This window comes from Cricetulus griseus (genome assembly GCF_003668045.3).
Source record: "Cricetulus griseus strain 17A/GY chromosome 1 unlocalized genomic scaffold, alternate assembly CriGri-PICRH-1.0 chr1_0, whole genome shotgun sequence".
NCBI classification, from domain to species: domain Eukaryota; kingdom Metazoa; phylum Chordata; class Mammalia; order Rodentia; family Cricetidae; genus Cricetulus; species Cricetulus griseus.
Window position 1 is genome coordinate 225868087 of NW_023276806.1, and position 26205 is coordinate 225894291.

The 26205-nt window shown below is 40.5% G+C and overlaps 1 protein-coding gene across 10 annotated transcripts in view; it reads left to right on the plus strand.

The window, feature by feature from the left end:
• The window catches only part of Tpk1 (thiamin pyrophosphokinase 1), a 336395-nt gene that overhangs the window by 127218 nt on the left and 182972 nt on the right, over nt 1-26205 (plus strand). For all 10 annotated transcript variants that reach the window (XM_027389793.2, XM_035450436.1, XM_027389796.2 and 7 more), the window contains one exon: nt 20911-20983. In XM_027389793.2, coding sequence (XP_027245594.1) covers nt 20911-20983 — 73 coding nt within the window. The remainder of the gene's footprint in view (nt 1-20910; nt 20984-26205) is intronic.

A 26205-nucleotide genomic window follows, 5' to 3' on the forward strand; every position in this document is an offset into this window, starting at 1 on the left:
TGTGTTGTGTGTGTGTGTTCTGTGTGTGTGTGTTTGTGTGTGTTGAGTGTGTGTGTGTGTTTGTGTGTGTTGAGTGTGTGTGTTGTGTGTGTGTGTGTGTTGTGTGTGTGTGTTGTGTGTGTGTGTTGTGTGTGTGTTGAGTGTGTGTGTGTTGTGTGTGTGTGTGTTTGTGTGTGTTGAGTGTGTGTGTGTGTTGTGTGTGTGTGTTGTGTGTGTGTGTTGTGTGTGTGTTGTGTGTGTGTTGTGTGTGTGTTGAGTGTGTGTTGAGTGTGTGTTGTGTGTGTTGTGTGTGTGTTGAGTGTGTGTGTGTGTGTGTGTGTGTGTGTGTGTGTGTGTGTGTGTGTTGTGTGTGTGTTGTGTGTGTGTGTGTGTGTGTGTGTGTTGTGTGTGTGTGTGTGTGTGCACGCGCCTTCTCCAGTCTCCCGTTCCCACAAATGCCCATCCACATTTCTCTGCTCTCAATACTAAATTCTAAGGCAGTGTATGGCCTTGATTATTCTTATTTCTACCTCCATATTCACTAATACTCATTTCTCTAACTTAATAGTGTCTTACTGTGATATGAATTCTCTGGTTAGGACTTTTAAAAACTTGTTATCTTTTTTCTGTATTTTATATCTTACATTTGAATAACTTTAAATTTTTTTTAATTAGCATACTGGGTTATTAAATAACATATGGCATTTTGAAACAAAGTGTTTCAGTAGATTCTCTTGCCTCTTCATCCCTAACTCCCTGGTATCTGCTCCCCATCTGCTTTTGTAACTTCTCCCAGAATCCTTTTCACACGTGTGTGTGTGTGTGTGTGTGTGTGTGTGTGTGTGTGTGTGTGTATGTATGTATGTATGTATGTATGTACATAGGATCTAAATATGAGCTAGAACATGTGGTTCTGTCTCCCTGTCTTTAGTTCATCTTGCTTAATATTATGTTTCCCATATGCATCCATCTTTTTATTTTTTAAAATACTTTTAAAGTTACCATCCTGTGACATTAATCTGGACTGTTAGCTTCATGGGATTTAGGGTCACTGTAGAAGGACAGACACCTCTAGGCCGTGAGGAGTTCTCTGGATTAGGTTAGTTGTAGTAGGAGGATCTGTGTTAAATGGTCAGTAGTGCCATCCCATATGCTGTGTTCCCAGACTGAATAAAAAGAAGGAAGAGAGCCACACGTGGGCACTGATTGCTCCGTGTTTCCTGACACAGACACAGTGTGCCAGTTCCCTCACTCTCTGGCCGCCATGACTTCCTCACCATGGTGGACTATACCATTGAACTTTGAGCCAAACTAAACCCTTCCTTCCAGAGGTTGCTTTTGTCGGGTATCTTGTTAGAGCAACAGGTAACTAAGTGCATGTAGGAAATGATGGATTTCCTCCTGGCATCTTCATCCGTACATATCATTGCCCCTCGTTTGCATCCAATCCCCCTCCACAGCCCTCCGGCCTCCCCTTGATCCCCGTTCCTCTCCCTCCAGTGTCTCTTTGTCATTACGTGCATGCCACCACTCTTTCTCTCTATCCCCCACATCTCCCAAGATCCCTTACTACCCTGTCATGATCTTTATGGTACTTTGGGGACACACAAACATGTAAATGCTCACAAATTTTTAAATTTATGTTCTCCATATGAGAGAAAACATGACACTTGCTTCCCCGGCATCTGGCTTGTTGCACTCAGTTATTTCCATTTTCTTCTACTTTCATGAAATGTCATCCTTTCACTTTCTTTAGCGCTGCTCAGAATTCCCTTGTGTAAATTCACCATGTGTTCCTTATCTTGTCTTCTGCTGGTAGACATGGAAGCTGGATCTGTGAGCAGGGTATTTAGAGTGCAAAATGGATATGCAAGGCTGTCTCTGTGGGACTTGCCTTGAGTCCCTTGAGTATACCCCTGAGAGATTGTACCTGGGTCATACGTTAGTTGTATTTTCAGTTCTACAAGGCACCTGGACTGTTCCCATAGTGCTGTGCAAGTAACAAATAGATCTTAAAAAGTACAGATGTACAATAAACATCTGAAAAGTTGTTCAATGTCCTTAGCCATGAAGGAAGTGCAAATTCAAATTGCTTTCAAGTATGGTCTCACTCCGGTCGGAGTGGCTGTGATTGAGAAGGCAAATGATGACAAATAGTGGGAAGATGCAGGGGGAAAAAGAAACCATTCTTCAGTGCTGGCAGACATTCTTTTAACAATAGTGAAAGGGGATGAAGTAGCCATATGCAATAAAAATAACGCTCCTGACTTCTGAGAAGAACCTTCATAGTTTGAAAAGAGTATTTTGACAGGACACATGGCTTTGATGGGTGAACACAGGAGAGGACTGAAGGTTGGATGGAAAGGGATGGTGGACCTAGGAAAGGTTGGGGGAAATAGGGTTATATAATGCAAACATGTATGCAATTCTCATAGAATTATTTTAAAAGTATATTAGATGTGTAATTCTCCCCTAATTAGAAAAGCATCTGTACTGTTACTTTGCATGTTTCCCTAACTAAAATTCTTTGTCATTTTTCTTGCCTGATAACCTGATGCATAACCTCCTCTGGTGAATTGTTTAAAAATAAATAAATGAATAAAAACTTTTGCTTTGAGTTCTTTTTCTTTTAATGAAATAATACTAAGAAAAATTCATGTGTTATGAATGATAGCAATTTCTTTTATTCAGCCTAAACCTTGTAGGAATTAAGAGAATAAAAATATTTTTCAACTCTTTTTTTATAATTTTTTAAATGAGTATGGATATTTTACCTGAAAAACATTTATGCATGGTGTGTGTGCCTGGTGTCCTCAGAAGCCAGAAGAGGATATCAGATCTTCTGTAGCTATAGATGGTTGTGAGCTACCACATGGGTGGTAGGAACAGAATCCAGATCTTCTGTGAGAGAATCAAGTGCTCTTAGCCTCTTAGCTATCTCTCTAGCTTCTCCTTCTTTCTTTCTTTCTTTCTTTCTTTCTTTCTTTCTTTTTTTTTTTTTTTTTGTTTTTCGAGACAGAGTTTCTCTGTGTAACAGTTCTAGCTGTCGTGGAACTTGCTCTGTAGACCAGGCTGGCCTCAGACTCTGCCTCCCAAGTGCTGGGATTAAAGGCCAGGCCCTATTTTCTATTTTGTGTGAAAAAATATTTCATGAATATAGAGCAGTGCTTTGTTTTAATAATACAGTGGCAAGTTTTGTGCATGGCAATAGATATGGATCTATCTGCAGCATCCAGTTATGCCAGCACCATTTGTTGAAGATGCTTTCTTTTTTTCCATTTGTATAATTTTAGCTTCATTCTCAAAAATCAGGTGTTCATAGGTGTGTGGATTAATATCAGAGTCTTCAATTTGGTTCCATTGGTGTACCTGTCTATTTTTGTGCCAATACCAAGCTGTTTTCATTATTATAGCTCTATAGTAGAGCTTGAAGTCAGGGATGGTGATGCCTCCAGACATTCCTTTATTGTACAGGGTTATTTTGGCTATCCTGTTTTTTTGTTTTTGTTTTTGTTTTTTCCATATACAGATGAGTATTGTCGAGGAGGGACCGAGTTAGGAGAAAGAGGAGGGGATAAGAAGATGGGGGAGGAGAACATGAGGGATCAGGAAGGTCCATTTGGGGGAAGAACAGAGAAAGAGAGCAAGGAAAGAGATACCTTAATAGAGGGAGCCATTATGGGCTTAAGGAGTAATCTGGCACTAGGGAAATGTCCAGGGATCCACCAGGATGACCCCAACTAACAATCTAAGCAATAGTGGAGAGGCTACCTTAAATTCTCTTCCCCTGCAATGAGATTGATGACTACCTTAAATGGCATCTTAGAGAGCCCAGTAGCTGATGGAAGCAGAAGCAGAAGCTGATCGCTGAGCTGAACTCCTGGAGTTCAGTTGTAGAGAGGGAGGAGTGATGAGCAAAGGGGTTAAGGCCATGCTGGAGAAACCCACAGACACATCTGACCTGAACAAGTGGGAGCTCATGGACCCCAGGCTCACAGCTGGGGAACCAGCATAAGACCAAACCATGCCCCCTGAACATGGGTGTCAGTTGGGCGGCCTGGGCAGTCTATGGAGCCTTTGGCAGTGGAACAGTATTTATCTCTAGTGCATGAATGGACTTTGGGAGTCCATTCCCATTGGAGGGATACTCTCTCATCCTAGATACATGGGGGAGTGTCTAGGCCCTGCCCCAAATTATGTTAACAGACTTTGATGATTCCCCCATGGGAGGCCTCACCCTCCCTGAGGAGTAGATGGGGGGTGGAGGGTAGGATGGGTTGATGGTGGGGGAAATTCGAGGCCAGGAGGGAGAGGGAACTGGGATTGGTGTGTAAAATATGACTGTTTTAATTTAAATAAAAATTAATTAAAAATAAGACAGTGACACCATTTCTAAAAAAATTTTTTTTAAGATGAAAATTCTGTAGATTATTAAATTTTCATTAAAAAAAAGACAGCCTTACAGACAGAAAGAACAGAAGGGGGGAAAAAAAACATTTCTGACTTCTGGCATAATAACTAAAAAGGCAGCTGAGCTTGGCAGCTCCAGTGCAGTTTTCTTTGTGCGATCATCATTCTTTTACTTCTCGTGAAATCCACTTATTTATCACTGCGGCCTCTAGTGTGTATTCAATTTCTTCCTGCTTGGCTGTACATTAGTTGGTTATTAGTGACTGGAGAGCAGTTCCCTCTGTTAAGAACAAGAAAAACAACTACAGTTTCTGTCATCTTAGCATTTTATCAGTCATTGAAGAGAACATTCCTGCATAACACAGTGGTCTGATGAATCCTGTTAGCAGTAATCAGGCTTTCAGAGAGAGTTCTTCCTGTGGCATTAGCACTCTCCAAAGCTCTCCTCCTTGGCGGGAAGTGGAGGAACATTATGCTAATCCCATGATGCTTTGCTTAGGAAAAAGTCAAGTTAGCAGGGGGTAGCAAAGGGAACCAAGACAAGTCATATCACCAAAGACTTAACTAGTCTGTTTTTGTTTATCTGGTAACAGATGAAACTATGTAGATTAATTTTAAAATACTCTTTGAGAAAAAGAATACATGTTTATAGAGAACATATGTGTATTCCTTAGGATTCAGCTTTGTTAAGCTCTATGGTTCATTGTTTCTGTGATACTTGCAGTTGAACCCAGGGCCGCTCTCTGTTAGGTAAGTGCTCTCTCTGGCCCTAAGCTACAATACCAGCCTCTTTCTTGTTTTGATTTTGAGACAGATTTCACTTTCCCTGGCTGGGCTGCCCTCTTCAATATGGGCTCTTCTGCCTCAGTTTCCCCAGGAGAGGAGCTGGAGTGCAGGTGTCTTTGTCCTTCTCCATCCCATTTACCTCTGCCATTATGGAAATCATAAAAGTTTATGATAATGAATTTGAGAAATATACAAAATATACAAAAATATAGGAAAATTTTTAAATTATAAAGCCTGAGACCACATTTATGTAAATAACCATCATTATTTCTTCTATGGAGTTTTGTTTTTAACTTTTAAGAGTTACATTTCTGCATTATTGATTAACTATATATAAATACTTATGTGTAATAAAGAAGAATTTTATGCACATGTTCTTTTATATAATACACAGTTAATATTATATACACACATACCATGTTTTATGTATATACACAGTTTTGACATTAACTCTTAGCTCATCTAGTACATATCAGAAATGTATATAATTCAGAGTGTTTTATAAATAAAACCTTGATGAATAAAACTTGATAGGGTTCTTAAATATAACAGCTTCTGGAAGTTGGGATAATTTCTTGGGTCTAAAACATGAGACAAATTATGACTTAAAAATAATTTAAATTCAGTTTGATAATTTTCTCTCCAGAATATCTATCCTCCTCCTTATCTTTTTTTTTTTTAGCTTAGCAAACCATATCCTTTTAATTCTAATGGTGCAGAAGATTGTGGCAATTGTACTGCGATATGAAGTATAAATATATAGGCTGTGGGTAGGGAGTAATGGGTGACAAGCAGAGGGGTGCATAGCTATATAAATAGTTAGGGCCTGGTCACTAACTATTGAAGGAAATCTCATCTTGTCAGTGACCTGTGGAAACTTCCAGAAAGCTGAAATGCACAAATATTATTCTATGAGCCCGAGTCTCCACCATGCTTTCATTAATAGGCAAACGTCCTCAGAAGAAGCTTGCCAACAAATAAATAACTGTACTGTCTGTTGAATTCTTGCTAAGATAAAGGAAATAGTTTATTTCTCTAAGTATTTTAAATTTTCCCTTTTTTCTTTGAAAATCTCATACTTGTATACAGTGTAACTCGATCATACCTACCTCTGATTCCCCTTTTAGCTTCTCCCAAGACCCTCTCCCATCCCATTTCTCTCCCAACTTCCTGTTCTCCTTTTATGCTTTTCTTCTTTATGTTTTTGACCTACAAAGTTCAGTTAGTGCTGTCCATATGTCTGTGTTCATGGGCTCATCCCCTGAGGCATGGGTAATGTTTCAGTGGCGCCTCTCCAGAAACCATCAGCTGCCAACTGATCCCCCTACAGGCACAGGCCTTCAGGAGCCCCTTCTGCCTCCATGCTGGAATGTTTAACTGGCTTGATCTTGTGTTATGCAAGTAACCACTGCTTCTGTGAGCTTAGGTTTGCAGCCGCTAAGTCCTGTTATCAGTGCAACTTCTCACAGCACTGCTCACCATCTCCTGGCTCTTACATGTCTTTCTGTCCCCTTTCCTGCAATGTGCCTTGATCTTTACAGGGAGCAGGAGTTGACAGAAATATACCATCTCTGAGTGAGCACACTGTTGCTTATTCTCAACATTTCAAACAGTAATACATGTCTGTATTAACCACGTCAGTAATAAGCTACTTGAGTAGGGTTGGTAGCAGCAGTAATCTACGAATATAAGCATACATATTTAGAAAGCAGTTTGACAACAAGGGCATTTAGAAAAATAACTTCAACCAGGAGTGGTGGCTCATGCCTTTAACCCCAGCACTTGGGAGGCAGAGGCAGGCAGATCTCTGAGTTTAAGGCCACTCTGGTCTAAGTTAGTCTTAGGACAGCTGGGGCCACATAGAGAAACCTATCTGGAAAACAAAACAAAACAAACAAACAAACAAAAAAACTAAAAAAACAAACAAACAAAAACCCAGAACTTTCAAGGGTTTCTCCCCAAGGCTTATGAGTTCCCTAGCCATTTTTTTAAGCCATGTTTTCAATACCAGGCATAGAATCTCTCCTGTTGAACAGCCCTCAGATTCAAATCAAAACTGTAGTTGGTCACTAAAGAATTGGGCCACTATTATACCCAGGTCATATCTTGTCTGGCAGTTCTATATTGTACTCTCTAGCTCTGGATAAAACCATTGGTATCTTTTCTCCTCCAGAAACCTGCATAACTTTCTAATACTCAGATAATTGACCTTCAGGCAAAGCTTCCTATTCAGCTCAAGATTGGGTTTTTTTTTTGTTTGTTTTTTTGGTTGGTTTTTGTTTTGTTTTGTTTTGTTTTGTTTTGTTTTGTTTTGTGTGTGTATGTGTGTGTGTATGTATTTTGCCACCAAAGTCTGTGGGTGTCTCCTGCCATGGGTGTATTTTTATTGGTGTATTATTATATTATTATATATTATATTATATGCCATTGTTATTTTAGCATGTTTTAGGTGACACGGCCATCCAAAATTACTGGTCATGTGATAACAATATACCTGACCTAATTGATGTTTCCTAGAGATAGGGACAAATTAAGTTAAATAAATAAGAGTTAAAGTGTTTTACCCTCCTGTTCCCTGGATGTATTCTCTGAGCTGCAAGCTCTCTGAACTGCTCTCTTATTTCAGAGTTTTTTTGTCAGCATCCCACTACATAGATGACCTGGTTAGTTTTCATTATCAACTTGACACAGCCTAGACTCACTTGTGAAGAGGGATCCTCACATGAAGAATTGTCTTTATCAGGTTGGCCCATTGTATGTGTTAAAATTCTGAGGGGAACTATTTCCTCAAAGCCCATGTTGCAGCTCTGAGCGGAAAGGTGTGCTCGCAGTTGGAAGCCGCCGAGGAATACCACAACTTCACACCACACAACAAATCTCACACAAGAAATGTGCTGGGAAACACACAAATGGGTGGCTGCCTCTGCCCAGGTGACAAACAGCAGGAAACTGTGCAGGAGACAGGCTTATATGGAGTTTTCCAGGGTGGAGATTTCCAAGGAATTGGTGGGAATTCAAATACTGAGTTTGGGACTAGCTCAGAGATGGATGGGATTTCCAGCCCAGGGATTGGTGGGTTTTTTTTTTTTTTTTTTTTTTTTTTTTTTTTTTTTTTTTTTTTTGAGCTCTGGGATTGGTGGGTTTTCAAAATGGGGAAGTGAACGCTGACTTTTACCCTCCACCCATGGCCATATTTATGCGGAATTATTTTGATTGATGACTGCTGTGAGAGGTCCCAGCCCACTGTGTGTAGCACTTCCCTAGGTAGGGGTCCTCAGCAATACAGCAGAGTTACTGGACCCTGAGCTAGTGAGCAAGTCAATAAGCATCCTCCTCCCTGGTGCCGGCTGTTCTTTCTCCATTGTGAATTCCTTGGTCAGCCGTGATTATACATGGAATACAAGCCAGTCCTGCCTTCAGGTCCCTTCTTTCAGTTCCTCCATAACTGACAGAAGCCTGGAAGATGAAATCCCTTTGCTCCTCTGAGCTGCCTTTGGATAGAATGTTGTATCACAGCAACAAGAGGAAGCTAGGACAGTAGACATGATAAATGAATCTGTTGCTGATTAATTCCGTCTACTGTTCTGCACCTGTGGCGCCTGCCTGTGGCGAAAGCCTGGAGAACTAAATGAAAGACAAGACGCCCAGCTGTTTGTGCTGAGAGAGAGAGAGAGGGAGAGAGGGAGAGAAGGAGAAGGGGAGGGGGAGAGAGAGAGAGAGAGAGTGTTTTTATTGCAGGGAAGGGAGCAGCCTTATATACAGACTTACAGCACAGTGGAATGATGGGGAATGTACTACTGTGTATGTTTCTCTTATTGATTGCTAAATAAAATACTGTTTGGCCAATGAGACAGCAAGTTAGACGGAACTAGGAGTCAAAGAGGATTCTGGGAAATGTAGTAGAGAAGTGATGATCCAGGCAGGAAATGACATAGCAAGGAGACTCATATTTAAGTGAAGGAGAAACAGGAAGGGCCCCCTTTTTCCCCTCCGCTCCTGCTCCAGTGGCAAGATGTGATCCCAGCAAGGAGGGACGCCAACAAGGTATCCGATAAGGTAAGTCTTATAAAATATATAGGTTTATGATGGTCAAGACTGAGTCAGCAGATGAGAATCCTAGTCATTGGCCAAGCATCTTTGAACCTAATACAAGTTTCTGTGTATTCATTTGGGCCTAACTTGGGCGGGCGGCTGGCGTAAAGCTCACACGTGGCGGTGGGGCTCAGTGGCTTTTGGCAGAAAGATTTATCGTAACAGTGGAAAAACCCCAGGTGTTAAGAGCTCCTGTTTTCACAGGTGGAGGTTGATGCTAGTGGGGCAAGGCCAGGGCTGTAAGCCAGGACTGGAAAACAGGATGCACCTGTGGTTAGTGGCTGACAAGCAACTCACAGAGACCTCGTGGGGGCTAGGGCCCAGCATGCACCCTGCCTTTGAGCTAGCTGATAGTAATAACCTTATAATCATGTTCATATCTCTTTGGTGGTGACCATCCTCCAACCCAAGGATGACCTTAGAGACTCCTGTCGCCAGTCATCTCGTCAGCAAAATTACATTATCCAGAGATGCCCAGGGCCTCAGAGTCCCTTCTGTCAGAAGACTGAAACAAAAATAAAATAAAATAAAATAAAATATGTATTGCTTATCATATCACAGTTTGGTGAGAGTTAGTATTATGGAAGTTTCTGTCCCACCAAGTACTGCAGCCCGTTTAGTCCCAAATAAACACACATAGGCTTACGTTAATTATAAACTGTTTGGCCCATGGCTCAGACTTCTTATTGGCTAGCTCTCTTAATTATTAACCCATTTCTATTAATCTGTGTATATCTACCTGTCTTGGCTTACCAGTGATGCCTGGGCCTCTTGTTTCCTCGCCAGCTACATGGCGTCTCCGTGACTTCACTTACTACCTTTCTCTTTCTCTCTATGCTTGTTTGGATTTCCCACTTGGCTAAATCCTGCCTGTCCATTGGCCAAAATAGATTTATTCATCGATCAACAAGATAAACGTATATCCACAGCATACAGAAGGACATTCCCCCATCAAGTTAGTTAGGCACCAACTCTTCCTTCTCAGCTTTCAACCTCCAGGAAGCTTGCCCACGTTATTCTCAGGACTAGCAAGAGAGGTGCAGGGTACAGGGAGGCCTGCACCTCCATTTGAGGCCTCTGACCTCCACTCCACCCATCTGCACTCTGTTCTCAGAGCTACAAGATAAATACTCATTTGAGTGATTCAGAAATAGGCTGACATAGCATTGTTTCAAGAAAAATGTATGAAGCTGCATTATAATTGGACTTGTTGGGGAGGGAGAAATAATGAATAACTTTGCCCATAATCTATATGAGATGGAAGGATGGGAACTTATTAGAATAAGAAGGGTGGTACCTGTGGATTGATTTTAAAAGGCCTGGAGAGAGAGAGTATTAATGATTCATTGTGGGTCAGAAGGGATGATACCTGGGGATTTGGAGCAGTAGAATTGTATCAGCTGTCTTATTAAGGTTGTGTCATGGAACATATTGGGGAACAGATTTTGTAAAGGAACCATAGAATTGGTGAAACAATCAGTTATGAAGAGAAAGAAAAAGTGAAGGATGGACCATAAAGGTTTTGAACTTACAGCTGAAAAAAAAAATGAATTTTCATTGGATAACATTGGTGAGGCTGAAAAGGGAGCCATTTGGGTTTGGGGCAGAACTCTACTACAAGATGGGATAGCAGTGGGCGGGTTGCTGGATACTTGATTGTGAACTGAGAGGCATAGGGCGGAGCCTTGAATGCATGGTGTGTAAGGCAGCAGAACTTGATTGAGTGAACGATGCAGAAGGAAGGGAACACAGGCAGCGACTTAGCTGGAACAGCGCATGTTCAAACTCTGAGAGGGTGAGTAGACAGCGAGGAGCCAGTGGGCGTAAGCGGTGAAATAGAACACAGAACCGGGAGTCTTTAAATGAGTAAGAGAGACTTAAGGAATAGGGAGTAACCAATTATATTGTCTGCTTTGAGTGGATACAGTAAAATGGGGGAGTCGACGGTTAGATTGGCCAATGTAAAACTCTTTGGAGATAGAAAATGCTCTATGTGCATAGGCTTTGTACTTCAATTCCACGGCGTCTGTATCGTATTGCTGATTTATTTTATTTTCCTGTTTGATTTCAGCTGAGTGAGAGATGCTCTTTGAACAGATACACTCACTGTTTGCCTTTTGTATGCCTTCCAAAGACCCCTTTAAATTCCGTCAGTAATAGTTATCACTTAGTGGCCATTGGCTTCTGCAGGTCTTGGCCTAAGCCCTTCTCACAACTTCCTTCGTTGGGCTTCCCTAACATGGCTGTGAGTGAGACTTCTGTGCTTCATTGTCCAGATGAAGGCATGGGAGCTGTGGGGTAAAGCCAAGAGCTGGCAGGACAGGAGCTTCTCACCGATTGTCTTGCTAAGAAACCTGCCTTGTAGAACAGTGTACTGTGTGGAAGCTTTGTTTCCTAGTCCTTTCCTTAAGGAAAGCTGTGGAGGGGAAAAGGCAGAGTCAAAATGTAAAATTCTGTTAGCAGGCACTGGAGCAGAGCGGATTCCTGCACTTGGTTCCAGAAAACTTGGGAGGAGCCAGCAACCTATTAGAGAGACCCTAATGGCATTTTTCTCTGGCTGGACTTATTGAATTCTGTGTATTACGTCTCCGCTGAATCACAGAGGGAAGCATAAAGCAAATAAATTACACAAAGTAATTGACTGTCCGTGAGCCGGTCTTTTCTATTTGTGAAGGTGAAGAATTGGCATTAACCTGTAGGTATGCTTCTGCCTCTTTCATGTTCAGAAATAAGAGGTGGGACCTTCTTTGTACTGTGTTGGGCCTCTCGGCTTTTCTCATCCCATGGTGCATTCTGGTACGTAACCATCCGCCTCAATTCCCAACACCACTTCCTGCTAAGAAAATAACCCCATACTTTACTTTGCATTCCATCAGCGCCTACCCTTCTCTCCTCGAGCTTTCTAGCTTCGTTTGGAAAGTGCGTGCTTTGGGCAGAGTAAAGAGGGCAAAGTGGCCTCATGTTAAAGAAGGGCCATTTGTATGAAGAGCTTTCATTGTGTGAAGTATGCAAAGCTCCACTCCGGGCATAGGACAGGTTGTGCAGCCTTTTCCCCTATGGATTGTGATATGTGAATGCCAGTGGCCGACCTATAATCCAGTGCATCAGTCCATTCTTGGATGTTGTGACAACTGTCATAAACCAGGTAGCTTCTAAATAACACCATCTGATCCCTCATACTCTCCCAGATGGAGATGTTCAGGCCAGGATTCCAGCAGATTCCTTAGGTGTTGAGGGATTTTCTCCTCTGGTGCATAGACTGCCTCCTTGTTGTGTCCTTATACAGTGAAAGGAACAGACAACTTGTTCTGTGCCTCTCTTGTAAGGTCCAGTCATTGTTCTTACCCTGATGACCCAATCACCTTTATACAACCTGACCCCACTGTTGAATACCAGCACACTGAGGATCAGGTTTTGACACAGGAACTTTGAAGGGACATCACCATTCAGACCATAACCACTATGGTTTCAGCAATCAAGATGTTTGTTGGCTCTGTGTCCTTCATTTCATTTTTTCTAATTCCCCCCCTTTTTTCCTAAATATTTTTGTAGTCTTCATTGCTAGCAAATGTGTCCTGTGTGTGTTTTCACTCAGATACTCTTGCCAGAGTCTCACTTACTGCTAACTTTTTGTGCAGAGCCATTTCTCACAAATCTCTTAACCTTTTTACTAACACAGTTCTCCCAAGCCCAACTCTGTGTCAGATGTGTTCACTATGAAACTTGGCACCTTTGTGACTGTAGTAACTGTTGTATTCAGACTCTGGCACATACAGTATATAATTGGTAAATATCTGATAAGTTGAATTAAGTATCTTCCATGCAAAAAGTGTTTGAGGTCTGATCTCTTTTTACTTTTAAATCTGTATTTAAATTTTTTTCTGCTGAAATTGAGCACTGACTTGTTTTGTAATCTTAGACTCCAACTGTCTAAAGCTCCCTAGTCCCAGGTAGAACAGTAGTATCTAGTCTTTGAAACTTGATACGGTGAGTGGTGTTCTAGCTGTTCAAGGCTAAGATTGTGTATTCCTTTGTGCAAAATGTAAAGAGGTATAGTGATATATTGTTGATGACTTATTAAATCTTGCCTAAGGATTCAGAAAGCAAAGTCAGCCACAAGCCATAGAAACCAGGCACACACCTTTAATTCCTAGCAGCTGGAAGCTGGGAGGTGGTGGCACACACCTTTAATGCTAGGACTCAGGCTTAAGAGATAGATGGATCTCTGTGAGTCCAAGGTTACCCAGATCTACACAAGAGTGAATCAGTCTGAAAGAGAATTATAGCTCACACCTTTAATCCCAACACTAGGGAACTATATAAGACACAAGCAAGGTCTCAGATTGGTGTTTGTTCTCCAGCCACACTGAGGAGTGGCAGCAGCGTGAGACTTGGTGAAGAGCTGTTGTGTGGATCAGCCCTTTCAACCTGAGCTAGAGGTATGAGCTAGTGACTGGCTGCTTTGCTTTTCTGATATTCAGCTTGATATCATTTGCTTTTCTGATATTCAGTTTGAGCCCCAATATTGGTCTCTCAGTCATTTATGTTTTGTGTTACAAAGAAGGATTATTTTGAAGCCAGTTTAACATGTAGGATGTGTTATATAATATCTCTCAAATCCAAATGGCTAGTACTGGCTTATTGGTATGTTTTTTCCTTATACCACTTTACTTTGTATACAGATAAGTCATTATACACCTTAAATAATCGAAAGCCCATTTCCTTTAGCTCTAACCTTGCTTTTTGGATAGAATTCATTCACATCTGAGCAAATGATAATGAGTCTGCTAGAAGCAGCATCTATCTACTAGGAATGTCGAAAAAATAAAATTCCTGTGTACTTATGTAGTACAAGCTATAAACTTTGTTTTTAGCAGCACATTGACTACTGGAAATAATACAGTTTATGCCTTCAGAGAAAGGGTGTTAGATTGTGCGTAATAAAGAATCCACCTAAATATGTTGCTTATTATCTATGTATAACATGTAATTCAGTGTATACACTGTCTTTGGTGTCCATGTCTTCAGTGGTCACTACAGATTTCATGTCTGTGGCTGCATCATCACACCTGTCCTTTCTTTGTCTTTCTCTATTTCTGCAGCAAAACAGATAATGCATTTTAAGCAGAGTTGATAGTAAATTTAAAAATTGCTTTTCTTCCAAAATTCTTTGCCTGAGGTTTTCAGTTGAATTATCTTTTCTGCCTTCTGTGTCATCACTCTTTCCTCCAGCCTGATTATCCTGAGTAAACGTGATCTTATCCCCACTTACTACCCACCACAGGCATCCCAGCAAAATCCGTTCTCACGTGTCATGGTCAGCAGCAACACCTCACGTGACCCATTTAACAATCACCTGGCAGCCCGAGGAAGGCAGGAAGCCACTTCTGTCAATGCGCACAATACTTGGTATAAGATCAGACATCATACTGAATATTAATTTTTTTGATTAAATGCATGATTAGAAAGTCAGTGTTAAATATCATTTCAAAGAATAATTGATCTCTTTTATAAGATTTTGGGTGCTGACTCATGATTTGAATCATAATGTAATTCCATCACGAAGCTATTCTAGAATGCATATTTTTAATTGGATGTTGGATATAATTCCAGCATCGAGCTGTCTGCGATAGGAAACTGAGTTCAGGTCAGCTCAGGCTATGGATAGACACCCTGTTTCAAAAAAACCCAACTGTGGAGGGAAGCATCTTCTCTTCAAAGTTTATGTTGTGTCCACACTATAAAATATTTAGAAGTTCTTTATGTTTGCTATGAAATAAAATTTATGAATAGTATATAATCTAGAGGGGTTAGAGACATGTCTCTGTTGGTAAAGTGTTTGCTGTGTAAGTGTGAGGACATGAGTTTTATCCCCAGTGTCCATGTAAAAAATGCCAGGCCTGGAAATATGTGTCTGTAAGCCTTGCTCTGAGGAAGTGAGTGTAGACAGGTCCCAGCTCTTATGACACTATAGTTCCCCATCTGGAGAGGAGACCCAGGGCTACCCTGATCCCATAGCCTGTCTGAGGGAGAGAGATCCTGCCACACCTGCCCAAGAGGAAGCCGCTGAAGAACATGAGAGCACAGATCCACAGGTCACTAAGCCCCAAGACATTGTCTCAGGGACATCACCACTTTGTTGCCATCTCCACTTGTGTCCAGCACTGAAGAGCTGTGTCTGCCAATGTCAGTCTGTCTGGCCTTCACCCTCTGGGAGGAGCCACTCCCTTCTCTCTTTGAAGTGCCCTGCCCCCTCTGCCTATATTCCTTTGACCATACAGCAATCAACAAAATAAACTAAGGCTCCCTGTGATGTCTCCAACTCTGTCCAGAGCAGCTCCAGAAGGTGGATTTTCTCCCTTGTCAATAACTTGATCTTCCTCATCTGTCAGGTTGGAAAAGTGGAGACCAGCTGCCAAAAATAAAAGGTAATTCCCTACATTTTAATAGGTCATGAGCATTTGGAGCCTAACCTCAGATCTCAGGCTCATAGACACCTGAATTATGCCCGTGGTGCCCTGTGGTCCCTTACTGCAGTGGCCTGTACCCAGTGGAATGGGCTACACTGCAAAATCACTATTCAGCAAGTAGCCACATATTCACCCAGATATGAACAGTGAGCAAACTCCCATTTCAGAGGCTGGAGAATAGTCTGTATTTTTCCTACTTTCTCTTAATCCCTCGTTTCTCTCTGTCATCCTTTATTTTTTTATGCTTCTGTTTCCTTCTCATCTCCACCTTGCTGACTTGAAGAACACTGAAGTTAATCAGTCACTCCTGCTTCAAAGACTAGTCCTCTTACAGAAACTGAAAGACACAGAGGAGTCTTACCTGTGAGAGCTCTCATACTATTGGAGTTTTAAGGAAGGAGCAGAATCTTCCTTGGAGGTAGAAACACGGAGGACGTTCTAGAGGAATAGCTCCTACACACTCACCAGAAAAGGGATTTTGAAAGATTGCATTTCTTCATAGATTTGTTTTCTACCAATACCAGCCTCCTGGGTGATTACCTGTACTGGGCCATTAGTCCATCAATTATCTCAGCCCTTTTTGGACTCTTTGTCACTGATAAATGAAGTGTAGTAAGTTGTAGTTTGGGTGGACAGGGAATTTTGGACATCTTTTAATACTAAAACACCTGCTTTGGACTGAAAATAGCAAGTATGTTGTTTGGATCCATTTCTAGAGTAGACAGATGGGGCCAGGGGCTATGCAAGCCTGTGTCCCTGCAGTCAGTAGCTAAGTGTAGTCAGCCTAAAAATAATCTTCTTGTGTAAACTGTCATTTATATCATAACATAACTCCTCAATATCTGTGAAGTGTCATCGTAGGGAAGCCTTCAGAATGCCCAGGTGCCATGGTAACAGGCACTGCATAACATTGCAGTGGGCTTTTAATTGCAACATAAAAAGTACAATTCAGGAAGTTCTATATATTGTATTTTATGATTGAAACTTACAATAATCTTAGTCATCTTAGCATGAGTGCCAGGTTATTTTTGGCATGAGTCTTCTTAGAAATAACCATATTGATTTAGTAGGAATGTGCCGTGTATGTTACATGGAGAAAAATATATTAAAGGTAACTAAAGTCGGTTATCATTTATCTATATGACTTTGTTTTCCTATTAATATTTTGTATAAATTATAAATGAATTTAAATGATTGCTTTCTTACATTATTCTTTGTGTTTGATAAAAGGAAATGTAATTCTCTTTTAACGATGATCTATCCTGTGGGACAGATGCTCATCCGTCTGGGTGTATCAACCTTTATTTCTCAATTTTTCATTTTTATTTATTATAAAAATCAATATGCTATTTAGACACTGCCAATTTGTTTCTAGATTTCTAAAGGACTACAATTTGATACAAAATGAGTCTCATTAGGAAGTTTGCTTGAAGCAGATGGTACAGATGGCAGCTCTCAGCTTAGTGGCTTTTGTGCACAGTGCAGTGGGTTGGTCACTGGTCATACATTCACTTGGTTTGATCTCAGCTCTGCAGAGTAATGGGGGATAAGAGAATTGATTCCTTTTACCCTTTCCAGATCTAATCCTCTGTGGTATAAAAAAAAGTATTAATTTACATATGGCAAAATAGTGTCCAGTAGAAGGTTTTGAAAGAAACTTTGAAAGTGTGTGAATTTATTTAACCAGAAAACAAGTAAAAAAGAAAATGAAATAATAGATACAATGACCAAGGAGGTTTTGAGAAAGATCATAGCAAGACCTTTGGAACCACTTAAAACCCAAGTCTGTTTCCTTTCTAATTCTATCTCATCTTGAAGCAACCTAGTCTGCTGTGCCCAGTCATGCAGTAAATAGTTCATGGATGAATAATGAAAAGCAATTAATTGATTCTCGTTTTTCTCTCACATTATGTACGTGGTACAGAATACTGTGTTTTATTTGTTTATTGATACTGAGAATTGAACCCAGAGCCTTCTGCATGCTGGGCAAGTATTCTACCATTGAACCACAGCCCCAGATGCTGGTTTTCGTGGTAACGGTTCCTTCTATCACCCATTGTACTCCTGGTCTTCCTACCTCCGTCTCCCAGTACTGATCTCCAGGCATGTTCTACCATGCAGTGCACTATCTGGACCACATTGTCATACATCATTCTCTTACCGTGTGCTCAGAGGAAGTTGTGTAACTTAAGGGTAAATTTGCCCAAACCATCTCAGTCAGATGAGGCTTGACCTAAGAAATAATGTTTCTAGTTGAATTAAGAGCTACAAAATTGTATAAGAGACAAGGTTAGCTTATTTTATATTCCAACTTTACCAATTTTATCTTGAATGCACACATAAGGTGTTCTGAGTTGTATTTCTTACTTTAAGATTACTCTGGTTTTCAACCTCAGCCCATGCTGAGAGCCAGGTCAGTTGCCTACTGCTGGCATTTGGCACACTGTGGGTAAAGAAAAGAAAATATGGTTTTATTTTTCTGCCTTTTAAGTGAAAGATGGCAGCTGTGTCCCTTGCTTCTGGAAAAGGTCTCCTTGTAAATTATGTGGACCTGCCCCTAACCCTTTGATTTTCAGATTCTGTAGAATCTCTCCAGAGCCAGAAGAAGACTGCTGAGGTCGTTGCTATTATGACCTAGACTGATCTCTCAGTTCTGGGGCTCCCTCTCTTTCCACATGCAATACCTATATACGTAAGCCAGTGTTGCAAGAGTGTTGCTATTTCCTTGAACCAGATAACTAATTAATTGAAAATATACATTTCCTTTGCTATGCACTGTGGGAGACTCCTATCTTACTGTCTGCTAGAGCACTGAGAAATCCGGGGTCATTTTTCCCTCCATAGTTAGAGGTGTTAAGTGGGGGCAGAGAAATTCTTCCAAGTCATGGAAGTACTTTATGCGAAGTAAATGATGACTTGTAAAGATTAGAGTTAAATGGATTTTTAAAAATGAGTTTTTAAACTCATTTTTCCTATAAAAATAACAGGAAAGTGTATTAAACTAGTTTTCAATACCACAAGAAATTGCACATTCCTGTGTAAAACCTGACATTATTTTTTTTGAAGGTTTCTTAGATCATGATCTTTATTTCCCATGTAAAACAGATGATAGAAAAATTCACTCATTGAAAATAGAATTTCATTATTTAGGACAGCGTCCATTAGAACATATAGCATCTAACTAGTGTTAATAAAACAGGGGTGGGGACAGAAATGTATCACAAAGTGCCCCCATGCTGCTTCCACCCCTCTGAGGATTACAGCAGTTACTATCCATTCCCTGTGGTCATCTAAGCCATGGCTGCTTCTCTGGAGTGTGTAGGACAGTGAGCAGGATGGTCCATTCACATGCCTTTGTGAGTAAGAGCCTACTGATATGACTCAGTAGTCACTTACTGCTTCCAAATGTATCCTCTGCTGAGTGTCAACAAAGGGCATTAAGCTGAGGCTTAAATCACTGATGAATCCACAAGCTAGTAGGGAACTCAGCTTAAAAAAAAAAGCAAACATCAAGGCCACAAAATGGAGTAACACGTACCCATACCAAAGTAACTTATTTGTTCAATATTGTGTCTGCATTCGAAGAGAGACAGTGGTACTCACCATCACAGACATAAGAGGAAGAATCAATAGTCAAGAGAGGCAAAGTCTTTGTTGTTGTGGAGGAAAACTACCATTACTTAAGTAAACAAGCAATAAGAACATGTAAAGGGGGAAAAAAGAAACGAAGGCAGTAAAATCATGCCCAGCATTCCGGTGGAGATCAAGGAGGAAAATGTAGCTGTGAAAGCAAAACCACCTTCAGTCCTTCCAACTTTTTTTTAGATCTTCAAGCTTTGAAACTGCATCAAGATTCAGTTGAACAATCACAGCCCCTTGTTCCTGTCAAGTTGACTTTGTCAGCCAGATGTCAAGTGTCATTAGACATACAAGTCTGAAAGCATAGAAATGTGCCCAGTGTATGTGTCAGACACAGGCCCCTCTACAGCCCAATCCCAGTCCTTTACCCCCCCCCCCACACACACACACAAACATTCATGAAAAACTCAGTCACACATCAGGTGATCTACCTCACCTGAAAGCCAGAAGCTCCCAAGAAAAAGTCCATTTCTCCATTTGGGCTCCTGCTCCTGATATATCTGCCCTTCGCATCTCTCTTAGTTTCTCTGTGCTGACAGAAGCAACCTAAGAAGGAGAGGGTTTATTTTGGCTTACAATTCAGGGTTCCACTTTCTCACAGTGGCAGGAGCTTGAGGGAGCTGGTCACAATTCATCCATGATTAAGAGTCCCAAACAGTAAACACATGGTAGTGCTCAGCTTGCCTTATCCATATTACACAGGCTAGGACTCACTGCTCAGGGAGAGTGGGACTACCTACAGTGAACACTGTTTTTCCATGTCACAATACCCCCTACAGGCATGCCAAAAGGCCCATTTCCTGTGTGATTCTAGATTCTGTTAAGTTGACAAAACCTGGGGTTATTTTATAACTTGCATCCATTGAGTAACTGGATGATTTGGAGACCGGCAAGCATGCCATGGATGATCGCCTTTTCCACCACATATGTCCTGGAGATGGAAATCAGATCCTTAGGCATAATGACAAGCACTTTTATCTGTTGAGGCATCTGCTGAAAAAACAAAACAAAACAAACAACAAAAATAACCCTGGTCTTCATAGGATTATTTTAAGCCTCCCAGAAGAATCTTATTTTTAGAAATATGTCACTAAGTGTTTGAAAATGTGTTTGGACTGACTTGGTCATGTGTTCATTCTGTTAAAATCCATTGTAAGATCTAAGCTTGTGTGAGAGTTAAATGATGTTAAGATCTATAGATGAGACGTGAGCAGAGAAGCGGGGAGATTGTTTGTAATTAGAACTTTTTAGTTGTTTGTTTTGTTTTGTTTTGTTTTAACCAGTTGCCTTCATCAGTCTCTATCTGTTTGAAACAATAAATGCTGATGGCTTGAGTTGAGCTTATAGTTGTTGGTCTCCACTGTGCAGGAATCAGGAGTATATGATAGGACATCCCATTTACTCTGAAAATGGTCTGGGTTTCCTCTTGTTTCAAGTATCTTAATTTTTTTTTTCAGGCCCTTACAACTGTAGTTTTAAAGTCCATAAATGAATGGATCAGTCTAGTTAACTTACATGGAACTGTTTCTTTCAGATTCTTGCCTGAATTCATCAGTGGGGACTTTGATTCTATTAGGCCTGAAGTCAGAGAGTACTACACTGAAAAGGTAAAGCACTCTTGCTTTTTTTTATACTGAAGCGCTTGCTCATGCTGTCGCTCTGACTCTCTTGGATGGTGGGTATGGATTTGAAAACTCATATTTTCATAGTTTCATACTTTTTGCTGTAGAAATGTTAACATATATTAAAATAGAAACTTTAAGAGTGGCAAATAGAAACATAGTATTAGAAATGCTATCACCATCAGCTATGCATTAATTAATACCATAAGCATGCATGTTTCATATGTATTCAATATGGTTATACTTTACCAGGACATGTTTAGTAACTTATTGCTATTTATCCCCTCTTTGATTATTATATGTTTTCACAGATACTGTAATCTCATTTACCAAATGGGTTATATTAATATTTTACTTAACCAGTCCCCAATTAATGCACTTATAAACTGTGTCTATTTTTTCTCAATGTAAACTCTACTAAAGTGTCATTAGGAATGAGTTTTTAGAAATAGGCATAATTATATACTCCTAGAATTTCAGAATCAAAAGTTTTTTTCTACAATATTTTGGGTTTTTTTCTGAATAAAAATAATATGAAATGTATAATAGCCACTCTTCTTTACTGTTGTGCAAATTTCCCTCAGATCCTTTATACTTAAAAACCACATAAAAGATCTAACTGGGGGTGAAGGGAATTACACAGTAGTGAATTATAGTAGATATTGATTAAATGTTCCACAAGTTTTAGTATTCAATACAGAATTTTAGAATTCAATGTGTATTATTCTAAATGGGTATAGTCAAATCGTGCATCTTTTCTTTTAAAGAAACTTCAGTGGCTGTGCTCAAAAAGTAAATTCCTTTTAAGACTGGGGGAGAAGTGAGATAATTTTTTAATGCACAGGAAACATTAGATGAATAGCTACAGGCAAAGTATTGGCAAAATGGCTCAATAGTTAAGAGCACTGTCTGCTCTTCTAGACGCACTAGTTTAATGCCCAGTGCTCACATGGCAGCTCACAACAATCTGTGACTCAAGTTCAGGGTCCCCTCACAGAAACATACGTTTGGACAAACATTCATGTCTGTAAATTAAAACTAAAATCCCAAAAAGAAATGTAGAGTGGAATCACTCTTCTCTTGGGACAAGGCCCCTGATAGTAGCGCCCCCCCCACGCATGCCCCGTGTGTGTGTGTGTGTGTGTGTGTGTGTGTGTGTGTGTGTACATTTTAAGAAGAGGAGTGATGGAATAGGGGAAGACAGACCTGAAGTGAAGAGGAAATTATGTAAAAACAGTACTCATGTATAAAATTCTCAAAATACGATAAATGTTTTATGAAAGAAAGGCAGAAAGGAAGACAAGGAAAGGGGAAGAAAGAGAGAGGACATTAGAATGGCATGAGTGAACCAACACTATAGTGAATGAAATCCTGGGATTGGCTGGGATGCAGAGTTGTGTGAGTCCCATCTGCACACCAGCTGATCAGACCTTCCTTCTGCAAATGAAGAGCGTTCCCTCCCGAGTCAGTGTTTGATATTCACGCTCAATTGCTTCAGCTTTGGCATGTTTCTGTTCATTCCCCCACAGCCTCACTTCTCATTAACTCCAAACCCCAGCCTCGCTGGGAAGGAGCCCTGGCCTTGCTTACAATGCAGAGTTGTGCTAATGCACGGGTATTAATCATATTTTCAGGAGCAGAGCAGACAGAGGGAGAGGCAGGGACTGGCAAACTCAAAAACAAGCTGAAGATATGGCCAGATCCGACTTATCTCCTTGTCTCTTAACGCTTACGGCTTGCCAACGCCAGAAATGTCAGTCCGATCATTATTGTCCAAGATGACAAATGAGCTTCTTAAAAAAAACTTGGATGTTTTTAAGTCAGGGTTCAGCAACAAAGGGAATTTTCCAGTTAATGCTCTTGGTAGATTTCTCTTGTACTTCTTGTTTGCTTGTTTTCAAACTTGAAAAGTCACCTATATTTTTTAAGACTTAGTTTCAAAAGTTATGTCTAGCCATTTCTCCTCATCTCTAAGCAGAATGGTTGTTGGCTGCATAACACTGTCCAGTTTTGCTCTGTGTCCTGAGGGTTACAATCTCTGCTCTTGAAGTTGCTGGCAGTGCTCCTAGAGGGCACAGGTGATGCCCTTCATGCACTTACCATGCCCCGTAGATGCACCCTGAGTGTTTGGCTGTGAGTTTAATAATGATGATAATTACAAGTTAATGCAACATTACACACAATTTCTACAAGCCATTATCGCCAACTTCGACAGTCTTTAAGCTCTTTCACAAGTGAAAGGACATTATCTTCACATTCACACCCATCTGGCCCTCAGGCTGGTCTGAGGTTTCAGTGAGCTCACACTTGGACTAGTAAAGAAAATAAAGAGGAACTTTAGAGCGCTAAAATATTGTTACAGACATAGACTAATCAGAGCCAGCGTTGAGCCATATGTAGTTGAACTTGGCAAAGAGTATACAAGCCTGTATTTACTCGGTATTTTACCTTTCTTCCATGCAACTATAAAATCTCTGTGCTTTTTTTTTTTTCTCTGTTTGTCTTAGTTCTTCCAGCTTGGGTCACTTTTTAATTCAATGAGCAATGTCTCTTAATAATGCTCATTGTTTGTTTATTCTTAAATTTTTGTTGTTATTTTTGTTTGCTTTCTTTCTCTCTATTTTCCCCCTTCTTCTTTTTTCACTTTCTGGGCAATTCTGAGCTTCTTTGACTCAAGGCAGAAAATCAGTTTCTGAACTGGTGATTTGAAATGACTTGCATGATGTGAAATCTGTGAAAACTCAATAAAAAGTTAGGAATAATGATTCCTGTGTGTGACAACTTGAAGGTTAATTAATTCTTGTGCTTTCTGTGAAAGAACTTTGTGGAAACTTGGAAGGAGTTTCTGCAGCTGCTTCTTAGCAGTGCCTTGGCTGTTTCTTGCAGAAGCTACTTAGTTAGCATCTCTGGGAATGGGTATCTCACAGCATCACCAGCAATGTGATCAGACTGGTGTGAACTTTACTTTCACAGTTCCCTCATGTGCCCACCCCCACTCCTCAGTTCAGGGATAGCAGGGGACAGAGTGCAAGGGCTGGGCCACAATGAAAATGAATAACACTTGAGAGTCTGATAAATTATTCAGTTACTGAAATAGGATGAAGCTAGTATAGATTGTTGAAGAATTGGGATGATTGGTACTAGAAACTTAGCAAGGACATTGGTGACCAAAAATGTCTTCCTTTATGTTATAACAAGAGTTTGAGTTTTTCTGAAAGTTCTGAAAAACACCAGGCCATTCTCTAGACAGAATAGTAAAATCACTAGTCATCCATCAAGCATGGGACTTGGAATCTGGTCTCTTAATTTTTTAAATTCAATTTTATTCTAAAATTTTTATCATTTTCTTTACAAACTGACCACAGTTTCCCCTTCCTCCTCTCCTCCTCCTCCCTCCCTGGACTACCATCTACCCTCTCCCCCTCCAGCCCTCCTCCATCTTCATCCAGAAACGGTAAGGCCTCCCATGGGCTAAAACAAAGCATGGCACATCAAGGTGAGAGAGGACCATGCTCCTTCCCACCCCCCACCCCTGCACAAAGGGCAAGGCCAGGTAATCAAGATGGAGAACAAGTTCCGAAAAGCCAGCTGGGCTCCAGGGACAGGTCCTGATCTCACTGCCAGGAGCCTTACAAACAGACCAAGATATACATCTGTCACTCGCATGCAGAGGGCCTAGGTCAATCCCATGCAGGCTTCCTAACTGTTGATCCAGAGTCCATGTGTTCCCAAGAGCTCAGGTCAGCTGTCTCTGTGGGTTTGGTCTCTAATTTTATTGTCCTAAAAAGAATATTGTGTGATTGGCTCCTACTGGGTTGCCTTACTCAACCTTAATACAAAGGGAGGGGCTTAGTCATACCTCAACTTGACATGCTTGGTTGACATTATTACATGTTTTGTTGACACCCACAGGAGGCCTGCCCTTTTCTGAACAGAAACAGGGGAGGGGTGGAAGGGAGGGAGTGGAGAGAAGGAGAGGAGAGGAGGGAGGGAAAACTGGTGGTGATGTAAGATAAAGGAAAAAATTGAATTAATAAAAAAAGGAATATTGCATGATTGAACATGCTACCTAAGGACCTTGTAGAGCTGAAGTTGTAGGGCAAAGACATGACCATTGGTGTGTATTCCAACGCCAGTGTAAAGCTGAGTGAGTCTGTGTTATGGGCCACCAGTTTTCTACTCTGTGTGAAAGGTGTCAGGCCACCTGGTGGCTGCAGAAATAGAAGCAGGGGTCAAGACAGATGCCTGCCCAGGCCCTTGTTTCTTCCCACCTTTCATTGAGTTGTGAGTGTTTCTAAATAGAGAAACATGGTAAATGTGAGCATGTTGCATGAACTTTTAGGAGTGACTTTTATTAAACTAATGTCTCCTGATTTAGTATTATCATATAATGTTGCTGACCCCATTTGCTAAATTTTAAAGCCTGCTTTCAACAGAGATCAAGAAGAGCAAAACTTTTAAACAGTGTTCCTTTTTATAGATGTCCAGTGACCCAGAGGAGCAGAACATGGCTCCTTGGCTTACCTCACATTGCAGTCAACTACCTCAGTGTGTTTTCTGCTACAGTTTGAAATGGGATTTGGGTTTACATATAATTTTCTCTATGAAAATCATTATTAACTGAATTCTAATTGACATGTGAATAGAATATTTTATTTTTTTCCCTGTAAGTGGCTTACTGGTATTAAGTAACGCTTTGAATTTTAATTGCAGTTTAAGAATGAAGGCACTGATCATAAATGTTAAAGTGGGGGGAATGGGGAGTAGAATGGCTGGGTGTTGTACATATGTGTATCAGGTAAGTAATATTTTGGATCATACAAGCATACATTTAGTTTTTGTAAATAATAGTGTTTTCTTAAACTATGAAAATTATTTGTGTTACATACATGAGTGTTTTACTGTTACTCATGGGTAACAAACATCACGTTTCATGGCCCTGGTTCCCAGATGCCAGTAGTAATGATTAAACAAGGGCACAGGAGCAGGAGTGTTCTAGAAATAGTAACACTCTAGTCTAATGTGGTAGTATTTTCTTTTATTTTCAAAAATTATTGTCCTATGAACTTCCTAATATCTGTTGTTCCTCATTAATGTTTCTTTAAAATACATCTTGTCAGTTCATTTCTCTAAGTATACAATTTATGGATTTACTTTTAATCAACTATCAGAATCCTTTAGAATATCTTTTGAATTTGACAAAGCCT